A 25,680-nucleotide genomic window follows, 5' to 3' on the forward strand; every position below is an offset into this window, starting at 1 on the left:
GCGCGGCCCGTACGGCAGCCCGCCCTCGGCTCGGCCCGGCCCGGCCCACCCCGCCCCGCCCTCGCCCACCCCGGCCCTCCCGGGCGGCGACCCCTCACGGAGGCGGGCGGGCGGCGCTGCTGCTTTCTCAGTTTGCCCTCGGCGGGTCTTTATTTGCCAGAGATAGAGGCCGCGGGGCGCGGCATGCAGCGGCCCGGGGCGGGGGGGAAGGAAGCGGGGGCGGGGGGCCGGCTGGGCGCGGCGCTTCGGGGACCCCCGCTCTGCTCCGCCCCCCTCCCCCGGGGGCCGGCGGGCCGGAGGCGGGCGATGGAGGGACCGATCCCCCCCTCCGTCCCGCCTCGGGCCCGGCCCGTGAGCGCGCGTCCCCGGGGGGGTGTCCCGCGGGTATCTCTGAGCATCCCCGGGGGAGGGGACGGGGGAGGCGGCGGGGGACAGACTGAGAGAGCGGCGGGGACCGGGAGAGGACGGGCTCCATGCAGGGCGCTGCCCCGCTCTCCGCTGGGGGCACGTAGAAAAGTGGGGCGCAGGCGGGGGGTGCGGGGGCCGTGCCGGGGCTATGTACAGGGCTGCCGCTCAGCCGCTCGGCTCGCTGGGGGCCTCGGCGGGGGCGGCGGCGGCGTCCCCGGCCCCGTTACACGTGTCAGCGGCCGGGCTGGCGGTGGGCGGCGTGGCGGGGGCCGGGGGGGCCGCGGCATCCGTGGCGGCGGTGGCGGTGGCGGTGGTGGCGGTGGTGGCGGTAGCGGCGGTGGTTGCAGGGGCCGACTCCGTCTGCTCGGGCGCCCGCAGCCGCTTCATGAGCGTGGTCACTCGCACGGCTTTCTGCGGGGGCGAGTGGGCATCAGGACCCCCCGGGGGGAGACTGAGGCACGGGGCTGCGCCCACCCACCTTCCACTTGGCCCTGGCGAAGTTCTTCTCGATCTGAGCGCAGACGCCGTCCTTAATGTTCTTGTCGGAGGCAGCGTTGCCAGAGATCCTGGGGGCAGTAAGGGGGTGGTGAGCGGCCCCAACCGCCCTCCCCAGACCCCCCGCTGCTCCTGCAGCCCCTCACCATTCGTGGGAGATGGCCTCCTCCGCCGTGATCCGCTGGTCCTGCTCCACCTCCATCAGCCGTGTCACCAGCTCCTTGGCTGGGGTCAGGATGGTCAGCGCTGGTGGGACACACAGGGACCCCGTGGCCCCCTGCCCCTCCTCAAGTACTGTGGCTCACCCGCCTGCGAGATGTCATCCCAGTAGGGTGGGTCAAACTCGTAGTCCCCGGCCAGGATTTTGCGGAAGAGGTTCTTGTCATGGTTCTCGTAGTCGTCCTCGTCCGCCTCCTCATAGAAGGGGGGGTTCCCCGAGAGGCTGCAGGGTGTGTGCTCAGTGTCTCCCCCAAACCCAGAGCCCCCCCAGCCCTGTCCCCAACCCCACACTCACAGGATGTACATGATGACACCAATGGCCCAGCAGTCCACCGGCCGCCCGTACCGCTGCCGCCCCACCACCTCTGGAGCTACAGAACACAGGATGGTGGAAGGGAGGGACCAGTCCTGCTCTGAGGTCTCCAACACCATGTCCCCCCACTGGGAAACCCATCTCCCTGCACCCGATCTGCTCCTCCAGGGTGGCCATGCATGGCGTGCCCCAACAGGTCACTCATGAGCAGTGGGAGGGACCCAGTATGGGTACTTCTGATGATGGGGAGCAGGAGGAACCCTTTGGGAATAATCAGGATAGGTGCCTGGGGTGATGGAGAGCAGGAGGGACCCACTGTGAGCATCCACAATTGCTCCTCTGTGTGATGGGAAGTGGAAATAACCCACCAGCGACACCCAGGAACCCACAGAGAGCAATCATCAGCAGAGCGGAGGCCCAATGGGAGCACTCAGGATTGGTCCCTGGGGTGATGGGGAGCAGGAGGGACCCCCAGGGTGCAGCCAGCATCAGCTGCAGGGTGATGGGAATGGGAGAGAACTGCCAAGGAGCACCCAGGATGGGTCCCTGAGTGATGGAAACTCATCAGGAGCACCAAGGATCACCGGCGAGGACCCACTAGAAGGGCAGGGACCTGCCGTGACACTGACCCTGGAGACAGGCAGTCTGTGCCCCCTGCCCCCTCTCTGTGCCCACCCAGCTCGCCCTCACCCAGGTACTCAGGGGTGCCGCAGGGCTCCTTGATGAGACCGTTCTCCAGCTTGGCCAGGTGGAAGTCACTGATGACGATCTTGGAGTTCTTCAGGCGGTTGTAGTACACCAGGTTCTCCAGCTGCCAGTGCAGGGAACATGAGCGTGGTGGGGCTGCACAGGCACCTATAGGTGCCTGTGCCCACCAGAGACCCTCAGCGCCCACCTTGAGGTTCCTGTGAACAATCTTGAGGGAGTGCAGGTATGCGACGGCCTCCAGCACCTGCCGGATGACGTTGCTGGTGTCCTTCTCCGAGTAGTAGCCCTGGTCCAAGATCCAGTCGAAAACCTCCCGGCCCGTGGCCCTGCCGGTGCCGAGAGCAGGCTGCGGTGGCCCCGCGGCACAGCACCCACCCGCCGCCCCATGCCGTGCTTACAGCTCCAAGAAGATGAAGTACTCCTTGCGTGTGATGTAGACGTCCACCAACTGCAGGATGTTGGGGTGCTTCACCCTGCAGCACCCACGGGACGGTGGTTGCAGTGGGTGGATGGATGGGTGCTGCCCACTGACCTGCTGGGACCAACCCATGGGGACCGACCCGCCCCCCCCCCCGGCCTTGGCACTCACATTTTCAGGATGATGATCTCATTCTTGGCGGCCTTCCGCACCTTGCGCCCGTCCCGCTTCAGGAACTTCTTGCAGGTGTACAGCTTGCCCGACGTCTTCTCCTTTGCCCGGAAGATTTCGCAGAATTCCTCCCTGCAAGGAATCAGCAAGGGATAAGCAAAGCATGAGGAAAGTGGGGGGGTGAAGAAAAAGCCCCTTCCCCGCAACAGGGCCACATGGGCTCCCGGAGCATCCTGCAGGACGGCCCCTGTCCCTGCACAGAGCTCACGGCCGGATGGATGCTGCAGAACCATCAATACTGAGCTGCACAGCAGCATGCCTCCACACTACTGTAACGCCGCATCAGGAAGGCAGGAGGTGAGAGAACTTCCCCAGAGCCCCTTCCTCCACCACCGCCAGAGCAGACGGTCCTGCTTTCGGGAGGTGCACCGGGGAGCCGCGATTTTGAGGAACTGCTGCAATCCCAGCAGATATTTGGGAGGGAGGAGGGAGGGTTAACCGCAGGCGCCAGGCTGCGGCGAGCAGCAGCAGCGGCGGCGAACTCGGCACCGGCAGCAATTCTGTGCTCAGAGCAGACGGTAAAGCCCTCCTGGAATCAGCACTCATTGCAGGGAACGCACCCCAGCCCTGAAGACACAGGGCTCCCCAACTGGTACAGGGTAGGGGTCCCCGTGGGCACTCCTGGGGCCGGGCAGGGACGCACTCACGTTTTGATGACCTGGCCCAGGTCATATCTGTCGGTCACCTCGGACGGTTGGTTGTAGTCTTTCTTGTCCCCCAGTGTCACGCAGCCAAACGGCATCGCAGGGCCCAGTGCTGCAGAGGCAGAGGAGCCATGAGAGCCCTGTCCCCGCTGCCTGCACCCGTCCCTCCTGAGCAGCGTAAAACCTGACGGAGTGCAGCCCATCCCCATGGCTTCTGGCCACTCTGCCCCACCAGCCTGCTTTGCAGCTGAGTAACAAATTTATTCCATAGGCAGAGTCAGGAGCAGCTCACCGGGCAGTGTGGCAAATGAACCAGGTCCTGTTCCTCAGCACCGTTTTGCCCTGTGGTGACACTTCTTCAGCTTGAGCATTGCCAGCTGCGTGCTGTTACCCTGTCCTTTGGGGACGGTGACAGCCCTCTGCCTTCCCGACAGGAACCCTCCAACCCCAGACCCTTCTTGGGAGCTTGTCGGCAAAAAAAACCTGTTCCCAGAAAGTATTTTTTTTTCCTTTTTCCCATCCTGTTCTGGGAGGAAGTTTTAACGGATATTATTTTCTGATGCTTCAGAAAGAGAAGAGCTCCATGGCCCCGCTCAGCCTGAGTGGGACATCCAGCGAGATGCTGGTCTGGTGCCGGAGGCACCCATCACCCCCAGCTCCCAGGATGACAAACCATGCCGTGCCACACCGCACCGTGCAGGCAGCACCTGCCACCCCAGTCCCGGTGGCAGGATGGCGGAGCGGGATGCAGGAGCCGGCGCAGCGGGTACCCAAGCTCTGAGCCTGTTGCTATGGCGATGGGAGCTGAAGATGCAGAAAGCGGCACATCCTGCGGCGGGGGCAGGGACGGGCAGCACCCGACCTGCTGTGCTGCGCAGCCCCGGCACTACCGCGCCGGCCCCGGATGGGTGCCCTGCCTGTGGCACCATGTGCGGGCACCGGGATGATCTCTGGGGTGGGTGACCCCGAGGGGGGGTGTGAGGACAGCGAGGCAGGGGTGTGGGGATGCTCCTTCATGTGCTCACTGCTTCCATCCAGCCCTGCCTGCGGGATGAGAGCCCCTCACTGTGCAACACCAGGCACCAGCCCGTGCCAGACGAGAGCGGCCAGCCCCATCCCGCACAGAGTGCGCCCACTCCCAAAAGAGAAGCAAAGCACCCGTGGGTGCAGGAGAACTCACCCCCAAGCTATAGACCTGCTGAAGCTTCCCTGCCTTCCCTGGGCTCATCCCAACAGGGAACATGCCCTGCCTGGCTCCTCCGAGTGTCCCTGTGCCACACGACGCCGGCTGTGCCATGCCACTGCCCCTGGGCGAGGGGACGAGGGCTGGGAGGGCTGGGATGAGAGCTGCCGGCGTGCTGCCAGGATAAGCCATGCAGGGACCCAATGGGATGACAGATAGGGATCTGATTGCTGCCTCTGTGAGCGCTCGGCTGACCTGCGTCCATCCCAGCAGTTCCCGCTGGCTGAGCAGGTACCATCCTGCAGGGCTGAGCACCATCCTCTGCCCCGGGCTGGCTCAGGGGTCAGCACCCTCGGGATGTCCCGCAGGTGAGCGCACCCGGGTGAGAGCTGGGCACAGTAGGGAGGCTGGGTGCTGCGCTGCAACCGCACGCAGCTGCCCCCCCCCCCCCCTTCTGAAGCAGCTAATTTGGGAGCAGAAGCAACAGCGGGTGTAAGACAATAGCGGGAGGTGGGTGGCCGGGTGCGGACGGGATGACGCAGCCGTGCAGCCCTCACCAGCATCCCCCCAGCACCCCGGAGCCCGGCTCTGCCTCACGGCTCGGGGACCCCCGGCCACAGCACAGCCGGCATCACCTGCAGCCCCGTTCCCACCTGCAGCCCCCGGCCGTGCTGCCAGAAGGTCCCCGCTGCACCCCGCATCCCACGGGAGCGCTGGACCAGAGGGAAGCGTACCCAAACGTCTACAGTGCAGGTGGCAGCAGAGCGGAGGGGCTACGGGAGCCCGCAGTGCTGCACCCAAAGGGAGCTCCTGGGGTTGGGACCGAGCCGGGGCCGGAGGGTCCCCACAGCCCGGTGCCCCCCAACCGGGGAGCATCTGCCCAGGGGCGAGCTGGGGGCTGCCGCAGCGGGGAGCGGGCAGGGAGGGATGCAAATCTTGTCGGGCAGTGATGGGATGGGGGCGGGATGGGGTGTGGTGTGATGCGATGGGACGGGACGGGACGAGGCGGCACGGGATGCGGTGGGATGAGTGAGATGGACGGGATGGAACGGGGCTGGGACGGGACGGCAGCTCCGCGCCCGCCGGGGTCGGGGAAGGCGGCAGCGGGGGGCGGCGCGGGGCAGCCGTCGGGGCGCACACGGGCACGGCGGGGGGGGGACGAGGCAGGGACACGGAGGGGCAGCCCCGGGCCAACACGTGGCGAACCCCAGCGACGCCCCCGGCCCGGCCCAGCAGCCCCGCGCCCTGGGGGCGGCACGGCTCAGCCCGGCTCGGTTCGGCATCCCCCCCGGGGCCGTCCCGCCGCGCTCACCTCTCGCCTCTCCGACAGCAACGGGGGGCGCGGCCCGGGGCCGCCGCTCGGGGGGAGCCGCGCGGTGCCGGGCGGTGCGGAGCGGTGCGGAGCCGAGCCGAACCGAGCCGAGCACCGCCGTCGCTCCGTCGCGGCGCGGCCCCGCGCGCCCGGCGCGGCAATTGGGGGGGGGGTGGGACCGCCGGGCCCCGCCCCTCCAACGGTGGGGTCCCCCCGCCCCCTCCCGTGACGTCACCCCAAACTTTGCGCCCCGCCCCCTCCTGGCGCGGGTGCCGCCACCCACGGGAATGGGGCGCGTGGCATCACCGCCGGGCTCTGTGACACCGCGCGGGGAGGGGGGACACGGGGACGCCTGCGGGGATGGAGCAACGGGACAGCTGCAGCTCCCGGAGTGCCATGGGCGGCGGGCACGGGGGTGTGGGGGCATTGGGATGGGATGGGATGGGATTGGACATAACAGGATAGAACATAATGGGTTGGAATGGGGTGGAAGGGAGATGAGGTGGATGAGATGGTTGATGGTTGGGATGGGATGGATATGATGGAATGTGAAAGGATAGGTCAGAATAGGACAGGTTAGAGGCGGTACGATGGGCTGAGATGGGTTGGATGGAATGGGTGTGATGGGATCAGATGGGATGGCATGGTGTGGGTGGGATGGGACAGAGTAGGGTGGGATGGGATGGTTTGGATGGGAGAGGATGGGACAGTTTGGAGGAGATAGGATGGATTGGGATGGATAGAATGGGATTGGTGTGATGGGGTGGATAATATGGATTGGGATGATTGGGATGGGGCTGGATGGATGAGATAGGATGGGGTGGATGGGATGGCATGATGGGATGAGTGGTATGGCTGAGATGGAATGGATAGGATGGGTCAGGACGGGATCCGATAAGACAGTTTGGAGGAGATAGGATGGAATGACATGGGTTAGATGGAATAGGATGGATGAGGTGGGACAGGATGGGATGGATGGGATGAGATAGGATAAGATAAAATAGAATAGGACGGCACAAGGTGGGATGGATTAATCAGAATAAAGATGGATGGGATGAAATGAGATGGAATAGGAAGAGTGCAACCCTGTTGCAGCTGGGCACTTTCCCTCGGGCTCCATCCCTCTGGCTGCAGGCCAGGGGCATCGCTCACTGCCCCACCTCCTTGCCAGAAGTGGCAAGAGAGGGGTGATGGCCTCTCAACAGCATGAGCCCTCCCAAAGCCCTTCACTCTGCCCACAGTTCAGGCATGGAGTGCGGGGAGGGTCCTGATTGCTCACAGACCTCTGCTGAGTCCCAGAGCCCCCACGGCTCCGGCCTCACCGCCACACGAACCACGTAATTAACAGCACGTGAGCCCGGGGGAATTAGCAGAGCGCTGTAGTTTGAGCTTCTAATCAAGAGTTTAATCACACAGCCTGGAAGCAGCGCAAGGCTTCGTTATTAATCTTTGCCCACCCGGGAACCCGGAGTGTAACTCACAATTACTCAGCAGCACCCGCTTTTCTCTGGGGCTGCCCCACGGCTGCTCGCTGTGCAAGGGGCAGAACGGTGCTGTGCCAGCACTGTGCCTACAGCAAAATGGCCCCACAGAGCCCCCAGCCCTGCCTCTGCCTGGGCTCCCAGCCCTCCCAGCGCCTTGCTGTGCGGCGATGGGCTCTGCTGAGCTCTCGTGCCTGCTGTGTGTCCTGTTCTGCTGCCCCGACGACTTGCATCCCAGCGTTCTGAAGGAATGGGATGTCTCCATTCTGTTTGAACAGTCCTGGTTGACAGGAGATGTCCCTGGAGACTGGAAAAAGGCAAATATCACTGCCGTGTATAAGAAAGGGAGGAAGGAGCACCTGAGGAACTCCAGGCCAGCAAGCCTCATCTGTGTGCCTGGGAAGATCATGGAGCAGATCCTCCTGGATGACATGTTAAGGCGCATGAGTGACGACCAGGTGACCCCAGGCAGCCAGCACGGCTTCGCCAAGGGCAGATGGTGCCTGACCTGTCTGGTGGCCTTCTGTGATGGAGTGACGGCATTGGTGGGCAAAAGAAGGGCGACTGATGTCATCTACCTGAGCCTGTGCAAGGCCTTTGACATGGACCTGCATCACATCCCTATCTCTAACTTGGAGAGCGATCTGAAGGCTGGTTATTTGGTGGATAAAGAGTTGATTGGATGGCCTCGGTGAGAGGGTTGTGCTCAGTGGCTCTATGTCCAGGTGATGAGTGCTGTCCTTCAGGGGTCCCTCTTGGGACCAGTGCTCTTTAACATCATTATCAATGACACAGACAGTGGGATTGAGTGCACCCTCAGCACAGTTTGTGGGTGACACCAAGCTGAGGGGACCTTAGAGATCATAGAGCTCCAACCCCACCCTTGCCATGGTCTGGCTGCCCGCCCAGCCCCTCCATAGCCTGGGACATCTCTAGGGATGGCACCCACAGCATGGCCCCAGCAAAGGAGGGCTGTGGGGCTGTTGGAGCGGGGCTAGAGGAGGCCACAAAGATGCTCAGCGGGCTGGAGCACCTCTCCTATGGAAACAGGCTGAGGGAGATGGGGGTGGACAGCATGAAGAGCAGAAGGCTCCAGGGAGACCTCACTGTGACCTTCCAGTACTTGAGGGAAGTTTATAAGCGGAAGGGAGAATGACTTTTTACAGGTTCTGACAGTGATATAACAAGGGGGAATGGCTTTAAACTAAAAGAGGGAAGATTAGGCAAGATGTTAGGGATGTTAGGGGTAAATTTTTTTCTCAGAGGGCAATGAAGCAATGGCACTGCCCAGAGCTGTGGGTGCCATCCCTGGAGATGTCCCAGGCTATGGAGAGGCCCTGGGCAGCCCGAGCTGGGGAGCAGCCAGACCATGGCAGGGGTGGGGCTGGAGCTCTATGATCTCTAAGGTCCCCTCCAACCTAAGTCATTCCATACCACCACCCCTTGCACCCTCCATCCATCCTACCATCCTCAGTAACCCCACAAGTGGCAGCTCCATCTCCACCCAGATCCCTGTGGGACCTGCTGGTGTGGGGTGCTGGGCTGGGGTCCCACGGCCGCCCCCTGCACCCACACACACGGGTAGGGGACGGGGGATGCAGCATGCCCGTGACTCAAGTGCCACGCAGCACCGCATCCCTGCATGCTTGCCATCGCCATGGCAACCGGCAGGCAATCAGCAGTAATTGCGCTGCATGTCAGCCTGGCACTGGGGCCAAATAAAGCCCATCCTCTCCATTTAGCGGGGCAGGAATGAAATAGGGGCAGCAGCTGCCACCCCACTGCTCTTCCTTGGTCGCACGGCCAGCAGCAGCAGGGAGTTGCGGGGATGGTCCCTGCTGGGGCACAGGGAGCTGGCTGCTATCTCCAGCAGGACCGAGCCCTGCCCCCCCCGGGTCGCAGGGGTGAGGAGGGTTTCAGGGCAGCAGGAGCTCTCATTCTGCAGGGGGGATGTCCTCAATATGGTGTTGGACCAGGGGACACTGGGCCTCACACATTGGCTCATGGCAGGGTGGGCTCTGAGCCGCCAGTGGGACAATGTGGTGGTCTTCTGTGATGGAGTGATGGCTTTGGTAGACAAAGGAAGGGCAACTGATGTCTACCTGGACTTGTGCAAGGCCTTTGAGATGGTCCCATGCTACATCCTTATCTCTGAGTTGGAGAGGGATGGATTTGAAGGCTAGACTATTCAACAGACAAAGAATTGGTTGGCCAGAGCCAGAAGGTTGTGGTCAATGGCTCTATGTCCAGGTACAGGCTGGTGGCAAGTGCTGTCCCCCAGGGTTTCTCCTGGACAACTGTTCTTCAACATCTTTATCAACAACATAGACAGCGGGATCGAGTGCACGCTCAGCACGTCTGTGGATGACACCAAGCTGAGCGGTGCAGCTGATACACGCAAGGCCAGCTTGGATGGGACCCTGGGCCGCCTGATCTGGTAGGGGGCAGCCAGCCCTCAGCAGGGAGTTGGAACTGGATCCCCTCCAACCTAAGCCATTCATGACTGTATGAGCTGCTGGGAAGGGAGCCCTGCGGGGTGCAGGCAGCCCACTCGCCAGCACGCTGTTTGCAGGCACCACGAGCACAGCTAGCTCTGCACCTGGCCCCGTGCCGCCGTGCTGCTGCTCCCAAGCATTGGAGCAGAGGCTACAAACAGCCCGTCCCCAGCTGTCTGCTGCCATCTCTTGCAGGGCAGGGTGATGCCGAAGAATTGCCACCAGCACAAGGCGTGCGCATCATTGCAGCCAGCAAATGCCACCCTGGCACGTCCCCGGGCACTGTCACCTCCCCTGCAGGGCAGCAGGGCTGCATCCCACCGCCTTTATGCCCACGGCCCCGTGCGCAGCCATTCCTGCCTTAGAGATGGCTCCGACTTTAATAATTAATCCCTGCTAACGACAGCACTTTCCCCAAATAAAACATTTAAACTGCTGCGTGTGCAAGGCGTGCTGCCGCAGCGGGACACCCAGGGGCTGTGCTGCAGCCTGGCGGATGGGCACGGTGAGGCAAGCTGCCACCCTGGGGAAACTGAGGCAACGCTGCTGGGAGACAGGGCTAAAAATACACTGCTGAAAGCAGCTGGTGCAGGTGTGAGGTGCGGGGGAGAGATGGACAGCTTCACTAATAGGAGCTGACGTGGCCCCGGGCTCCGGTGCTGCCTCATGAGCAGTTGGGGGGGTTGGCTCCTGCTGGAGCTGTGCTGCGGGGCATGTGTGGGCAGCCCTGCTCTGCGGGTGTCACTGCTGTCCCCTCCTGGGTCCTGTGTGCCCTGCTCTGCCACGGACTGAGAGCACCCCATGGGGATGCACACGCTATAACCAGTGAGTTTTGCTTCCTAAATGAGCTGGTTAACCGCAGGTTCAAGGGCATTTGGGGGAGGAAATACATTCCATCAATATTAAAAAGCGTCGGTTATGAGAACTCTGGCTCTGAAGTTGCTGCCTGATGCTGGGCAGGGGATGCCCCATCAAGCAGGGCTGGGGCACCGCTTGTGCAGGAGCACCCAAAGCCCTCAGGGTGCCATGAGGTGAGGTTGGCAATGTCACTACCAGCTCCCCAAGCAGGGCGGGCAGCGGTGCCCCAAACCTGGTGGTGCCAGAGCCACTGTGCCCCATGCCCATGTCCCCGTGATGCCAGGGGCTGCATGTCCCCATGCCCACAGCCCCGTGATGCCAGGAGCACCTTGTCCCCATGTCCACGTGCCAGGTCCTGCCTGCACTTGAGCACATCCCTGCTGCGTGTCCCAGGGCAGCAGCTGCCAGGGCAGTGTCTTGCTACAAAAGGCAGCATAGAATTTTGCATCCAGTGTCCCCTCCACCACCTGCTCAATGGCACAAGGATGGGGCTGGGATGGGTTTCTAGAACAATCCTTTCACTCAGTGCTGGCATCACCTCACAGAATCACAGAATGGCCCGGGCTGAAAGGGACCTCAAGGATCATGAATCTCCAACCCCCCAGGTGCCCGGGTCCCCCCCAAAGTGTGCCCAGGGACAGGGGGTGGTGCTCACAGGGTGAGCACCTGGGTGCCCAGTGCCAGTCTGCAGGTGCCCTCCCATGGCTGCACAGGAGCAGTGGGTGATCCCATCCCCAGTCCCAGCACCCACCACAGGCAGAGCACACAGCACCAGATGGTAAAAATAGCATTTGGTTTTTATCAGTGATTCAACCCCAAAATGGTGAATTTCCCCAGGGAGGCCCCAAACCCTTGGGGACAAGTGGTCAGCTCAGGGTTCACCCCACAGCATGTGCTGGGGCTGAACACGGGACCCACAGCATCCCACTGGTGCAGGATGAGCCCCACAGCACCCCACCAGCGTGGGATCAAGTGGGGGGGACCCCATGGGACTTGACACAGTCCCAGTGTGCGGCACAAGACAGCATCCACAGCACCCAGCACCCAGCCCATAGGGTGGGTGCCCCACGGCACTGGGCTGTGCCCCACAGCTCCCCTTGGGGGAGCGCACCCATGGTGCAGAGGACCCCATCAGCGCACAGCTGCGTCCTCATCCTCTTCATCCTCCTCATCCTCTTCATCCTCCTCATCCTCACTGTCGGGCAGCTGCCCCCTGGGGAAAGGAGGGCTGCTCTCCAGGTTGACGTAGGTGACGGCCAGGTTGACGTAGCGCTCACCCTCCAGTGAGGCCAGCACACGCTTGAGCTCACACACCAGCCCTGAGAAGGACGGCCGCTCCTCGGGTGTGGGTGCCCAGCAGCTCAGCATCACCCCATACCTGCCCCAACAAAGTGTCAGCACCAGCATTGCCCGGGAGGGATTCCACCTCCCCACTGCCCTCCGGCCCCACTCACAGCGTATCGGGGCAGGGCTGGGGCTGCGGCAGGCGCCGACCCCGCAGCAGATAGCGGGCCATGTCATAGGGGTCCACCTCGGGGTACGGCGATGCACCCCGCGTCAGCAGCTCCCACATGAGCACCCCAAAGGACCACTGTAGACAGAGAGCCGTGCTGGGACAGGGGGACAAGGAAGGGGACAAGGGATGGGGATGAGGACATAGGGGACCACCTACCACATCTGACTTAGTAGTGAATTTTTGGGTCTGTAGGCTCTCCAGCGCCATCCACTTGACGGGCAGCTTGGCGTGCCGGTGCTGCCGGATGCTGTAGTACTCCTTGCCGAACACATCCCGCGCCAGCCCGAAGTCAGCCACCTTCACTGTCAGCGTCTCGTCCAGCCTACGAGCACAGGGTCAGGACCAGCACCCCATCGGGGCACTAAGGATGAGAGACCCCGAAACCAGCTGCACTCACATGCAGTTCCTGGCCGCCAGGTCCCGGTGCACAAATTTTTTCTGGGCCAAGTACTCCATGCCCAAGGCCACCTGGAGCCCGAAGCCGATGAGCTCCTTCACCGTGGGGCTCTGCAGGGTGGGAGTGGTGAGCGGGGCGAGCTCGGTCCTCAACACTCACCACGTCCCCTCAAAGCACCCCATACCCGCTCCTGGGCGCGGATGAAGTGGCGCAGGTCCCCATGGCGCATGTAGGGCAGGACGACGAGGGGCAGCCCGTGGCGGGGCAGGCAGACACCCAGCAACGAGAGCACCTGCGGGTGGTGGAAGCTCTTCATCAGGATGCCCTCGCGCAGGAACTCTTCCACCTCCTCCAGGTCTGTGATACCTGTGGGGAGCCGAGCCATGGGACTGTGTGCCGTGAGGCTGTGTGCTGCGGGGTCGGGGCACAGGTGCTCACTCACGGTGCAGGGACTTGACGGCACAGTGCAGGTTGCCCAGCAGCGGGTCCATGTAGGTGCCATGGTACACACTGCCAAAGTGCCCTGTGAGGACAGGTGGCAGTGAGATGTGGAGCTGGAGGGCGATGCTATGCCTGAGTGCCCCAGGGTGCATCATCACCTCTGCCGATGACGCGGCTGCGGTGGGTGATGAGCCGCTCCTCGGGGATGAGGATGTCCTTCACCTCCTCTAGCAGCTCTGGCCGCAGGTCCTCCAGGCAGCAAGACGTGGTCCTGAGCAGCGGCACCGGGGAGCCACCGCCGGCAGCATCAGCTCCAGCACCGGCACCGGCAAAGTGTGCATGGGGCCTGGCCAGGCCGGGGCTGTCTGCAACAGGCAGCACTGCCGGGACAGGGAGAGGCACCTTCAGGTGCTGGGCAGCACGGCCCTGGCATCCCATTGCCTACCAGCCCTGCTTACCTGGCACTTCTCTGTAGTCAACGTTGGGGTGCTGGATGGTGATGGGGTGCTCACTCCGGGCAGAGTGCACCAGCAGCTCCAGGTTCTCCGTCCCTGCAGGTGGGAGAACACGGGTAAGGTGACTCTGGGACAAACAAGAATGAGTGGCACATTGGATGTGGACTGGGACTGTGGGCACAGGGTAAAACCATAGGCAGAGGATAGCACCGCAGGCACGGTATAGCACCAGAGACACGGAATGGCCGTGGGGCACCCGGCGAGCAGTGGCACTCACCCCTCCTCTTCCTCCAGCGCCAGCGGAGCAGCACAGCGGCCAGGATGCAGCAGACAAGGAAGGTGACACCAGTGCCCAGGGCCAGGCTGGCGGCCATGTCCAGCGAGGAGGCAGACAGCACCAAACCCAGTGCCTGGCAGGCGCCATTCACGCAGATCTGGAGGAGTGGGGGCTCAGCAGGGCCAGGAGCACAGGGGTTGGGGTGCCCAGGGGGTACCTACCTGCACAGGGGCCCCGGCCGGGGACAGGTCCACGTCGCGAGGCACGCGGCACGTCACCTCATTCTTCAGCACGTTGGGGTGGCAGTCCCGGCCCCCCACGGTCATGGTGATGTTCATACACCCAGCCAAGGAGTCCAGCCCCAATTGCTGCTGGGACAGACAGCTCTGAGCCCGACTGGTCCCACTGTGACCCCCCTGGCACGCCTCACTCCCCCACGTACATTCACTTTAACCTCATTATCGCCGGGTTTGAGTTGGTACCGCTCACCCTGCTGCCCGAAGGGGAACATCTGAGGCCGGGGGAAATAGCGCAGGCGGAACAGCCAGCGGCCAGCAGCCCCATCCAGCAGCACGCTCAGATTCCCAGGCACCGGCTTGGTCTCGACGGGGAAGGCTGGGCTGCAGCACAGCAGCCAGTCGGGCGACTGTGGTCCCTCACACTCCTGTGGGTGAGCATGAGGCTGCTGGCACGGTGCTGAGCACAGCCCCAGGGTAACAGCTCCCTGCCCTGGTGCTCACCGTGGCTTCGGTCTTCCCACCGCCGCCGCCTTCAAATTGGATCTTGGCACGATACACTGAGTCCAGGTGGGTGCCGATGAGGGTGAGCATCGAGCCCCTGCAGTGGGCTGCGGTCAGGGTACCAGGCACACACGGTGTTTGTGGTGCCCAGCACCTCAGCGTGGGGAGGACAGGGGAGTCCCTACATGCTCACCCATAGCTGCAGTTGGGGACGATGGCCAAAACGGAGGGGTCGGGGCGGTACTCGAAGGGCAGTGGGGCCAGGAACTCCTCGCCATCGATCCACAGGGCCACAGGGGCTGCACCCAGGCTGCTGGCAGCAGGAGTTGTGCACTGGATCTCCCCGTTGCCCTGGCTGGGGACACAGCACAGAAGCTGAAAGGGACAGCAAGACTGCAAGGGCATCCCCGTGCCCATACCTGTGCCAACAGACCCTGCTGTGCTGAGACGATGGCTGGACTGTACCTGGGCTGCCCATCCAGGGGACACTCGGAGCCATTGATCGTCACCCGCCAGCTGCTCCCCGCTGAGAGGTGAGTGCCACGGAGGGACATAAGGGTGCCACCGCCCTGGGGACCGAAGCTGGGGTGCAGGATGCTGATGCGGGGTTCCTGGGCAGAATCAAGGATGGCAGGCAGTGAGCCAACACCAGACCCAGCCCAGCACCCAACTCAAGGCACCTGGGGGCTGGTGTCACTGCCAGCACGAGGACACTACCACAAAGATGAAGCCGCTGAGGGCGGTGGATCCCTGGACACGGAAGCTCGAGGACCCAGCAGGCTCTGTCACATTGAGCACCACATCAGCCGGCCCTGCCGCTGCCGCTGGCTCCCTCGGCTCCATCACACACACCAGCACATCCACAAAGTCCTTGCGGCGGAACGTGGGCAGCGGTCTGCAAAGTGACGGGGCTCAGTGGTGGGACAGGAAGGACGTCCCCACCGTGCCCCCCAGCACTGCACCTGTAGCTCTCACTCTCATCCGGCAGCACAGTGCAGCTTCGCCCTCCCACCGTCACCCTGTAGGTGTCAGTGGAGCTGCGGAGGGCGGTGGGGTCCAGCGGGGAGCGGAAGGTCATGCCGCAGAGCGTCACTCGTGTTTGGCCCCGCAGCGGCGCGCTCCCGGGGTAGAACTGTGGGACAGGCAGCGATGGCCACGGGGAGCCCCACCGGTGGGTATGACGCCCAGCCCAGGGCAGGGGTCCCACCGCACATCACCCCGTGTGCCACCTCCCTCTCTGCTCCCTCCCCCCGCCGGCGCAGACGTACATTGGTGAGGACGGGTGGGCAGCTGTCCCGCACCCAGGGGCCGGCACACTCGTGGTGCAGCGTGCAGCCGTCCCCACACCAGCCGCAGCCCATGAAGCGCTCGGCACGCAGGCAGCGGTCACAGGTTGAGAAGTGGCGGCAGCCAGGGCCGGTGACATTCACACGCCACACCTGGGGACACAGAGCGGGGCTGAGCGGGGGGGCTCTGCAGCCCCACATCCTGCCCCGCTGCCTGGCTTACCTTGGTGCCAGCAGCAAAGAGCAGCGAGTGTCCCTGCAGCCCCACGGCGTGCTGCACCGGTGCCGGCTCCCCCAGAGAGAAGTTGGCCAAGGCGACCACGTAAGAACTGGAGCGTTGCAGCACCATCTGCAGTGGGGCAGGCATCGGGTGAGCACACCGGGCGCCCGATGGGCACCATGCACTCTGCTTGGCACTGTGCATCCTGCCTGGCCTTGCCTGGCACCCACCTGCAGGACACGTCCCTGCGCCGTGCCCAGGTGGGCCACCGTGACATTCTGGAGGACGGTGACGAAAATGGAGGTGAGGAGGATGCCGGACAGGCGTCCGTTGAACAGATCCACCTTGTGAGAGGCAGCGGGCACCAGGGTGGGCTGGTCCCAGCAGCTGGTGTTGGTCACTGGCGCCGAGAGGTTCACCTGCAGTCGAGCATAATGAGGGCATCTCAAAAACACCCCACAGCTCCCCGCACCCTTATGGATGGGTGTGAGCACCGGAGCGGTCGTGGCTCTGAGATGTGAGATATTTTGGGACCAGAGAGTCCAGGGATGCGTGTGCTGATCTCCCCTCTAGGCTGCAACAAAGAACCAGGGATTTTTGGAGGCATGACGCATCCATGCCTCCCCGCCAGGACATCCCCGAGCAGCGTCAGATCCTGCCCTGCCCTCCCTCCCCATCTGCATGTGGTTATGAGCTCTGGCACTGTGGGGCTGCTGTCCCAGTGCCAGCCCTAAAAACACACTAGGGCTTGGGGCAGAGGGGGATACAAAGCCCTGGTGTGCCTGTAGGGTCTTTCCCCAGAGCCCCTCAGGATATGCGGGGCCGGGGACCCCTTCCTGGCAGCGTGATGCAGGGTGATGGTGAGCCGCTTGCTGCACGCAGCCAGGAAAGGGAGGAGATCTGCCTGCGCCTCGCCCTGGCTAAGAACAGGCACGCTCATGCCATGTGTGCCAGCAGCCGCCCTGCCCTATCCCCGCAGCGCGGCACTGCTGGGGCCCATCCCCGGGACGCGCTGTCCCTGCCCTGCGGCGCTGCGCGACCGGTGACTGCACGCTTCCGCCCGCGGTCGGTTGGGCACAGGGGGCGACGGTGGAGCAGCCGTGCAGAGGAGCACGAGCCCATCCCTGCTGCAAAGAAACAGCCGAGGAGAGAGGCCGTATACAGTGCCATGCTGGAGACAGCCACGGGGGCTGGGACAGCGAGGATAGAGGATAGGGCGCTCCGAGCCCGCCGCACACCTGGGTCCTATGCAGGGAGCACAGCCAGAGCCTGCCACACCGGCACGGTCCCAAAACGCGGTGACACCGGGCCCGGCGCCAGCAGCCCGCGATAAGGTGGCGGGGGGGGAGGTGGGTGGGAGCGGTGACTCACCGCACCTGGGTGCCACCGCGTCCCAGCGCAACCCGGCCCCAGCCCCGGCCCCGCGGCCCCGACTGACTCACGCTGTGCGGGCAATACTGCTGCGGCTGGAAGAAGCTGAGCCCCCGCTTCAGCGTCTGCGTGCCGGTGCCGCAGCACTTGTCCATGCCCTCTCGGATGGCCTGGTTGAGCAGGCGCAGGGGGAAGGCGCACACGGCCGAGTTGTGCTGCGGCGCACGGCTCTCCGGATGGCTCTCGGCGAAGGCACCGAACAGCACGGTCTCGGTGCGGTCGATGCCGAGGTCGCGGGCCAGGCGAGCGCCGGGTCGGGCGGCACGGGCAGCCTGCAGCACGTTGTAGGCCACGTCACGCTCCGTCTCTTCCTCGGCCCCGCGCCGCCGTCGCCGTTTGGACTCGTAGCGGCAGTCGAGGACGATTTCGCGATAGCGACGCAGGTCCGGCTCGTGGGCGCTGAGCCGCACCAGGCGCGTGTGGTACGTGGAGGAGCCGGGGAACTCCGGCTGCACCGTCACCAAGTAGACGTGGTCCCCGTCGGCGAAGGAGTGCACGTAGTGGATGGGGTAGATGTCCTGGTAGCCCGGCAGCACCGTCAGTGAATGGAAGGAGTCGGCGAAGCCGTCCCACGTGCCCTTCAGCCTGCGCACCGCCACCGAACGCGGGCTGTAGCGCGTCGCCACGCTGCTGTTGACGGTGGAGCCCAGGTAAAAGGAGGCGGTGTAGCGGTCGGCCACCACGGTGGCGGTGCTCCCCAGGGGGCTGGCCACGCAGTCGGGGCAGTACGCGGGGCTGTTGGCCGAGGCCGAATACAGGCAGCTGGTGGATGCGATGGTGACCTCGCCGCCCCGCACTTCCAGCTGGTGCAGGTAACAGAGCCCGCGCCGCACCGCACCGCAGCTGTACAGCCACGGCTCCACCGGGTCCAGCAGCAGCAGCACGTTGTCCACGTCCTCGGACCCCGGGGCATCCACGGTGGCTGGGCACAGGCGGCAGATCTCACAGCGGGCGCTGCCTGTGGGTCCGGTAACGAGGACGGAGCAGAGGTGCAGCTCGGGATCGACCACCAGGATGCGGTTGCGGACGGCCACGAAGATGGTGGCCGGATCGGGGAAGACGGCGATGTTCTGCACGGGGCTGCCAGCATCGAGGCTGGGCAGTGCGTAGGGCACTGAGAAGTTGCGGGTGGAGCTGAAAGGGATGCGGGGGCACTGCCAGGCGCCGGCCTGCAGCAGGGATGGGGCGAGGAGCAGCAGGAGGCACACAGGACATCGTGGCCCCATGCTGCCGCCCGCACGGGACTACTGACGGCACTCAGCACCAAGAGGGGCCGGGACTCGGGGAGGACAGGTCACCATCGCATCTGCAGAAATAACAGGGGAAGGGCTTTACCCACGGCACTGGGGCGAGGACGTGGAGAGAGATGGGCTGTGTGCTCCCCATGGCCACGTGCCAGGTGCTAACGTGGGGAGATGGGTGGAACCTCTCTCTTCCCAAGTCCCGTAGGCATGTGAAAGGTGACAAATCCCACCGGAAACGGCCCCTCCGAGCCCCTCCTGGGGACGGGGACCCGATTGAGGGCCCCTCCGGCTCAGCAGGGCAGGGCTGAAGACTGCCGCCAGCCCTGCGGGGACGACCTCGGGGATCTGGGAGGAGCCCTCAGCCACCCTCCGGCACGGGAGCCGCCAAGCAGCCCCACGGCCGCTCCTCACTCCGCCCCGACGGGCTCGGTCCCGCTCCGGCTGTCCCCACCCGCCCCTCCCAGCGGCTGTCCCGTGCCAAACCGCGCCCTGTTCGGTACCGAGCCGTGCCCAGCCGGGCGCTCACCTGGTCGCTGCGCAGCGAGCAGTACCGAGCCGTGCCGTGCCGTGCCGAGCCGTACCGTGCCGTGCCGTGCCGGGGCGGAGCGGGGCTGTGCCGGGTCAGGGCGGGGCGGGGCGACTTCTACCCCCGCACCGTGCGGGGCTCCGGGTGCCGGGGGCGGTGCAGCAGGATTTGGTGACAGCGGGCAGGGGAAAGCCGGCCCGGCCCCGGCTACGGCCGGCTGGTTTCCAGGCGGCCGGGTCGGATCGGTTTCCCCGTTCCACAAGCGTAACTTATTTCTCCGGGACACGTCGTTTACCTCGTGGCTGCTTCCCTCCCCCCCCCATCTTCCTCCCCAAACTCGAGGGCTGCCTGCAGGCGGTGCCTGGCTCGTCGCCGCTCCCGTGGAAGGGAGAAAAGGGATGTTTTTCACCCGGTGAGCCGCACAGATTTACCCTCAAAGCTCTGCGCCCGGGGCAGCTGGCAGCCACCCGCTCGGGGCGCTCCTCTGGCACTCACCTGGGCAGGGCTCGGTTCCCCGCCCGCATCCGCCGGGACTTTGCTCCCCGGAACTTTGCTCCCCGGGACGGGTCGCACCCGCCGCCATCGGGCTCAGGCTGCCCGCGTTGCGTAAACCCGGCAGTGCCGCTGACTGCGAGCCTTACCCAACCGCTCCTTCCTCCGTCCCCGAGGCTCCCTCCCGGTTTCGACATGAGCTGGTCCCAGCCGGCTCCTCCCGGAGCCTTTTGCCGCTCCCGCTCCGCCCGAGATGTCACCCAAACGGAGACCGCGAAGCCCCAGATGCCCCCCGCCAACCCAACATTAACGTGCCGAGCCTCGATTCGGGTCCAGATAATGTTTATGAGCAAAGACAAGCGACTACAATCTGGCAGGAGCATAAATAAGGGAGCGGAGTCCCTGCGTTAGCCCTACCGGGTTCCTGCCAGCCCCTCGGTGTCACCGCGGGGGGTTTCCCCTCCCGGACGCCCATCCCTACGCACAGGGTCGGGCTGTGCTTCACGGGGACACCCCGGGAGCCGTGCCCAGCGCTGTGCTGCGGGGTGCTCAGTCCCAGCCAGTGCCTGGGGGCAGCTGGGGACAGCAGGGAGGAGGTGGTCCTCGCACAGCAAGCACAGCTCGAGGAGCTGCTTTTCGGACGATAGGGGACCCCACGACGCAATGAAGACACATCAGTGCCCCATGCCAGCTGGGGCTCCGGGGGGAAGAGGGGGGGGCACACCACAGCTGCTGCTTTGGAGCCAGCACCACGAGCACGCCAAGTGGCATCCCGGTACCCCGAGTCTCTCTGGGGCCGCTCTGTGTCCCTGCAGGCAGGAGCCCGCTGCCCTGCTTCCCAGCATCCCCAAGGACATCCTTCTTGTGGCCTCGGTGGAAAGGGACCGGGCACACATAGGTGCCAGGGGGACAAACCTGCTGGTTCCCAGCCTGGCTCCGGGACCAGCAGGAGCTGCCCGGCACTTGGGGGGCCCAGCTCCCCCAAAGTGGGGAGAGGAGCAGTGCTAGCAGTGCCCCATCCAGCCCTGTCCCTAGCTGGGCGCTGTCACCTGCCCTCTGTGGACACAGCAGCACAAAGGACGGAGCGGGGGGCTGCAGAAGAAGGGCAGCCCCCCAGATGAGGGAGGCACTGCCTGCAGGTGAGAGAAAGCCCTGCTCACCACATTGCCTGGGCAGCTTCAATCCTCGACTCTCACACCCAGGTTGGGCAGTTTCCCCATGCCCTCAGGATCCCCTGTGCCCTCTCCCCTGGCTCACAGCCCAGACTTCTCAGAGAGATGAGCTCCCCAGCACAGCAGGGGTCCTCCAGATGGCACCACGCCCTGGGCAATGCCTGTCAGTACGTCTGGGGTGTGAGGATGAAGAGCCGGTCTTCCTCCTTGCGGATCCACTTCATGAGCTTGTTGACAGCACTGATGGCACCTGCCTTGGTCCCCAGTGGACTGTAGCATATGTAGAGCTCAAAGGCGCTGGTGACCTGGGCAAAGAAATAGGGTAAATGCTGGCCATGCATCCACGTGGAGCTGGCACTGCATGAGTCCACGATGAGCTACCTGGATTGGGATAAACGAGCTTCTGAGCTGGGGGACATTAAAAACTGTGTCCAAGCAGGTCAAGGGAGGTGATCCTGCCTCTCTACTCTGCCCTTGGTAATGCCACATTTAGAATACTGTGTCCAGTTCTAGGCTCTCCAGTTCAAAAGACAGGGATCTCCTAGAAGGAGTCCAGCGGAGGGCCACAAAGATAATGAAGGACCCGGAGCACCTCCTGTATGAGGAAAGACTGAGCGGCCTGCATGTGTTCAGCCTGGGGAAAAGAAGACTGATGGGGATCTGATACATGTTTATGAATATCTAAAGGGAGGTGGAAGGCAAATGGATGAGGGCAGGCTCTTCTCAGTGGTGCAGTGATAGGACAAGCAGTAATGGCCTAAAATTTGAATGCAGGAAGCTCTGTACAAAAGAACTTCTTTATAGTAAGGAACAAGCTGCTCAGAGAGGTGAAGGAGTCTCCTTCTGTGGAGTTATTCAAGACTCATCTGAATGCCAACCTGTGTGACCCACTGTAGGGTACTGCTTTGACTGGGGGTTGAACTCGACCTCGAGGTCCCTTCCAAACCCTTTCAATCCCTTATGAGCAGCAAGATAGCCTACATAGCTGTTCTGTCACTCTCTGGCACAGGAGTGGACCCACAAAAGGATCATGTACAGGCTGGGGGCCATCCCGGTTACCACAGGTCGGGATCACTCCAATTCTAAAGACAGCCCTTACCCAAGCCAGGAGGTTTTCACGTGGGCCTGTGAAGTAGATGTTCTTCAGGGGGCGTGACGAGTTGTGAGCCCGGCTGTGCAGATACTGATAGAGCCCCAAGAGCCTCTCCTTCTCCTCCTCCCGCACGTAGGGTGCCTCGATCTCAGGGCTGCAGGAACACAGCACCCCATTAACCCCTGCCTTTCTTGGAGAAGGGGATTTGTGGAGAAGGTTTGCTCATGCCCCAGCCACGCCCCAACTGCTCCCCAAGTGTTATTCAGCCAGCATCCTTACCTGGTGAAGAGCCCAGAGCTCTTGGACTTGTAGATGAAGTGCCGCAGGTCAGGGATGCCCACCTGGGCGACGCTGTAGAAGGGGGTGCGCAGGGCCTCCTGCAGAGCATGGTGCACTCCTCGCCGCCGCAGGCGCTCCTGGAAGCGCCGCTTGCAGTCGGAGACTGTGAAGAAGTCCTCACGGTCAGTGGAGACCAACAGGAGGCACAGGTCCATCTCCTGCTCCAGGTAGGAGATGTGAGCATGGAAGAAGCCGCTGGAGTTGAACTTAGGGAGGCAAATGGGAGTCCAGGCTTCACCCTCCCGAAAGGAGGAGGAAGAGCTGATGAGGTTGAAAAGCAGATGGAGGTCGATGGGGTGGAGGAACTGATCCTTCTTCCTCACAAGAGAAACCAGCTGGTTCCCTGACAGGAGGATAGAGAAGACCAAGCTCTTGGCCTTGGCCTGCTGGAGGCTGGTGCTCACGGCATCCCGGACGCTGGCAGCCAAGGGCAGGCAGCGCACGGCACCCATAAGGAAGCTGGGGTCGTGGGCCATAAGGTCCAGCAGGTTGTCAGTGATACGCTCAGAGCCAGCAAGGAGCCTGCGTAGGTCGTAGTTCTGCTTCTGCTGGAAGATGTGGTTGAGCTGAGTCCAGGTGAGCAGGCTCAGGATTTGGTAATAGATGTAGAGCAGCTCATGGGCAATCTCCTGCTCAGACTGCCGGGTCCGTGCCACTGCCACCAGCACCAGCGGGCTCCTCCGCACAAAGACCACCTTGTAGCCGTCTGCTTGGGAGAGAGTCCCCATGGGTTGGGGACAGAGATGTAAGCCTGAGTGCGCAAGGCTGCAAGGGGAAGCTCCCACCTCCCCCCAGCCACTAGTCTGCCCCTAGGTTCAGCTAACATGTCCCACAGTGGCAGGGGCATGGGCTGAGCACTGCTGCATGAACCCCTAGATGATGTGGGCTGGGACACCACATGCTGTGTCACCGCCCTGTCCCAACCCCTAGCACAGTACCTGCATGGATGGACCGGATGGCATTTTTCTCAGCCTCTAGGAAAGACACCAAGGCCATCATGACACCCATGGTGCTGGAGAGGGCCTCCTCGGACCCGTAGCGGGAATACACAGGCTTGCCAGCCTCACTCAGCACAAAGACATGCTTCCGATGCATGCGCCAGGTGTCCATGGTCACATCCTCCTCCTCCTTTCCTGACAGCACCGAGTCGTGGCGGGTGGCCTGTGGGGATGGCTCCAACTTCCCCTCCTGGCTCTGTCTCATCTCCTCCTCCAGGTCAAGGGCCATGCCCGTGAGCTGTGTGCTCAGCTCGCTGAAGTCCTTGCTGATCTGCTCCATGCTCGTGGGCTCACCCGGCTCCCCTCGCCTCTCCTCAGGGCTCCGCACCACAGCCCCCCCCTCCTCAGGGCTGGTCAGGTCCTCGTAGGAGCGGGTGTGCACAAACATGGCTCCCTCCTGGCCCGCACCTGGAAACAAGAATCAGTGTCTATCTTGCACCAACACAGTAGATGAGTGGTGCAAAACGGACGGAGAGCATCAGGGAGGGATCTGGTCTCCTTCCCCTTGGGAAACTGTGGGGCACTATTGTGTCCCATGGCAAAAAAGAGATACAGATCCTGCTAGAGAGCCCCATATGCAGGATGAGAAATTGCTTTTCCCTCCCTCAGCCCCACCAGGAGACAAGCTGTCCCTTACCCGGCTCCGTCCCCTGTGCCAGCCCCGGTGTGGGGCTCTCGGAGCGCTCTGCGTGCTGCCCATCGCCCGGCGCCAGGGACCCGTTGGGCACTTCCCAGCCTTTCTTCTTGTGTACATCTGCAGCCATTCCTTGGGGCGGGACCTGCGTGGAACCCACAATGTCAGCCCACGGTATTCCCCTATGATCCCCTAGCGCTGGGCTGAGGCAGTATCAGCGTCCTTGTCCCCGCACTGCTGGCTCAGTACAGCACCCGAGCTCAGACAGACGTCAGAAAGCTGCTCTAATCCAGCAGGATTTCCTCCCTCCCGCGGCCCCAGCTCCTTCCAGGTTCCAGCACCTTTCATCCAGGCTTGGCCCCGATTACCTCTGCGCCTGAAAAGCTGCCGGGCAAGGGGTTGGGGGGGGGGGGGCGGGGCAGGGCGCAGGACAGAGGATTGGCGGGGGGTCAGCGAGTGGACATAGGGGGGAGGGAGAGCGCAGGCCCACGGCCCGTCCCAGCAGTGTCTGCACAGGGCGGGTTTGTGGCTCTGTGGCCCAGGGAGGGAACAGGACGGCTCCGGGCCTAGGGGTGCTGAGGGGCTGCCCTGGGGAGGGGGCACATACATACATACGTACTTATGCGTACACGTACACAGCCACACACGTACTCACATGCACACAGGAGCTCGGCAGCTCAGCAGAACGGAAAGCAGAACGGGAAGCCGCGGCACGGGACGGCCGAAGGACGCAGCGCGGCGCCCAGCGACCTTCGCGCCTCCTCCCGTCACGGCGCGGCCTAAGCACAGCGGGAGGCGCGGGCACGGCGGGCTGCTGCTCCCCGGCCTGCCCCTGCCCCGGCCCGCCCCTCGGCCGAAGCCATCGCGGCGCCCGTCCCTCCCCGCTCCGCTCCTCCCCGCCGGCTCCGGCCGGGCCCGAGCCCTCCGGCCGCTTCCCCGCCCCCCGGACCGGCCCCAGCCCCGCCGCCCTGCGGAGCTCTGGGGGCCGTAGTCCGCACGCACGCATCTCGCGCTCGCTGCCGCTATGGCGGGACTACATCTCCCAGTAGTCCCCGCGCCGCTGCCCCCTCTCCCTGTGGCGCGGGGCATGCCGGGAGCGGTAGTGCGGCCGTTGGACTCCGCTACCCGGCGTGCCGCTCGGCGGGCCCGGGACGTGGGGGGGCACCGGAAGTTCCGGTTCCCGTCAACGGAGCGCTGGGCCTGGCGCGGCGGTGTGCAGGTGAGGGGCGGTGCCGCCCCGCGGGTTCGGCCCGGCCCTGCGGGGGGGTAGGCGGCGGCAGAAGGGAGACGAGGGCGGCGGGGGACGGCCGGGAAGCGGCGGAACGGGATGCGGCTTTGCGGGGGAGGGCCGCGGGCGCTGCCGTGGAGCCGCCCGGAACGGCGGAGCGGGGCCGTTTCCGGGGTGCCGGGCCGCGTCCTCGGGAGACGGGGCTGCGGGCTCGGCGGAGTTCCCGCGTGTCCGTGGGGCTCCCGAGGCCCTGCGTTCCGTTGTGAACGTCTGGCAGCCGCCGGTGCGTCGTGGCCCGCCGGGTTTCCTTCTCGAAGTGCTGCTGAGGAGAGAACCCGCGTCCGTGCCCCGGTGCGGTGCCGGGAGGGGCCGCCGGCTGCTACCGAGCTCCTTCCGTGAAGCCCTTCGGGCCTAAGGAGGGCAGGA

General features: G+C 64.1%; 4 protein-coding genes across 7 annotated transcripts in view; 1 reads left to right on the forward strand and 3 right to left on the reverse strand.

The window, feature by feature from the left end:
- Positions 1 to 115: 115 nt before the first annotated feature.
- CAMKV (CaM kinase like vesicle associated) lies at positions 116 to 6,099 on the reverse strand. Of its 3 annotated transcripts, none has more exons than XM_085235854.1 (11): positions 5,932 to 6,099; positions 3,440 to 3,548; positions 2,733 to 2,864; positions 2,542 to 2,616; positions 2,331 to 2,469; positions 2,126 to 2,246; positions 1,418 to 1,493; positions 1,209 to 1,345; positions 1,050 to 1,128; positions 887 to 974; positions 117 to 819 (listed from the first exon to the last, which is right to left on the reverse strand). In XM_085235854.1, exons 2-11 carry the CDS (start codon positions 3,532 to 3,534, stop codon positions 574 to 576), a joined length of 1,188 nt encoding a protein of 395 aa, XP_085091980.1. In that variant the 5' UTR covers positions 3,535 to 3,548; positions 5,932 to 6,099; the 3' UTR covers positions 117 to 573. The 3 variants fall into 3 exon arrangements, with proteins under 3 accessions (XP_085091979.1, XP_085091980.1, XP_085091981.1); XM_085235855.1 differs by lacking the exon at positions 5,932 to 6,099 and adding an exon at positions 3,729 to 5,008; XM_085235853.1 differs by lacking the exon at positions 5,932 to 6,099 and having other exon boundaries at positions 116 to 819; positions 3,440 to 3,654.
- A 5,445-nt stretch (positions 6,100 to 11,544) lies between these two features.
- On the reverse strand, positions 11,545 to 19,787 carry MST1R (macrophage stimulating 1 receptor). 2 transcript variants are annotated; one of them, XM_085236232.1, is made up of 21 exons: positions 19,299 to 19,787; positions 17,540 to 18,834; positions 16,328 to 16,516; positions 16,101 to 16,226; positions 15,860 to 16,030; positions 15,554 to 15,723; positions 15,309 to 15,486; positions 15,057 to 15,202; positions 14,785 to 14,946; positions 14,592 to 14,688; positions 14,294 to 14,515; positions 14,073 to 14,219; positions 13,852 to 14,008; positions 13,578 to 13,670; positions 13,278 to 13,499; positions 13,121 to 13,201; positions 12,863 to 13,044; positions 12,679 to 12,788; positions 12,438 to 12,603; positions 12,220 to 12,356; positions 11,545 to 12,143 (listed from the first exon to the last, which is right to left on the reverse strand). In XM_085236232.1, the coding sequence occupies exons 2-21, from the start codon at positions 18,752 to 18,754 to the stop codon at positions 11,897 to 11,899; spliced, it is 4,218 nt and encodes a 1,405-aa protein (XP_085092358.1). In that variant the 5' UTR covers positions 18,755 to 18,834; positions 19,299 to 19,787; the 3' UTR covers positions 11,545 to 11,896. The 2 variants fall into 2 exon arrangements, with proteins under 2 accessions (XP_085092358.1, XP_085092357.1); XM_085236231.1 differs by having other exon boundaries at positions 14,294 to 14,533.
- A 328-nt stretch (positions 19,788 to 20,115) lies between these two features.
- MON1A (MON1 vesicular trafficking associated A) lies at positions 20,116 to 24,967 on the reverse strand. The gene is made up of 6 exons (XM_010718329.2): positions 24,682 to 24,967; positions 24,030 to 24,171; positions 23,333 to 23,800; positions 22,335 to 23,100; positions 22,062 to 22,209; positions 20,116 to 21,267 (listed from the first exon to the last, which is right to left on the reverse strand). Exons 2-6 carry the CDS (start codon positions 24,154 to 24,156, stop codon positions 21,127 to 21,129), a joined length of 1,650 nt encoding a protein of 549 aa, XP_010716631.1. The 5' UTR covers positions 24,157 to 24,171; positions 24,682 to 24,967; the 3' UTR covers positions 20,116 to 21,126.
- Positions 24,968 to 25,130: 163 nt separating this feature from the next.
- Positions 25,131 to 25,680, forward strand: part of RBM6 (RNA binding motif protein 6) — a 54,208-nt gene continuing 53,658 nt past the window's right edge. Inside the window, exon 1 of the mRNA XM_085236233.1 lies at positions 25,131 to 25,245. The gene's annotated coding sequence lies outside the window, so the exon portion shown is untranslated. The remainder of the gene's footprint in view (positions 25,246 to 25,680) is intronic.

The sequence above is a fragment of the Meleagris gallopavo genome, chromosome 14 (assembly GCF_905368555.1).
Source record: "Meleagris gallopavo chromosome 14, MGAL_WU_HG_1.1, whole genome shotgun sequence".
Classification (NCBI taxonomy): Eukaryota; Metazoa; Chordata; class Aves; order Galliformes; family Phasianidae; genus Meleagris; species Meleagris gallopavo.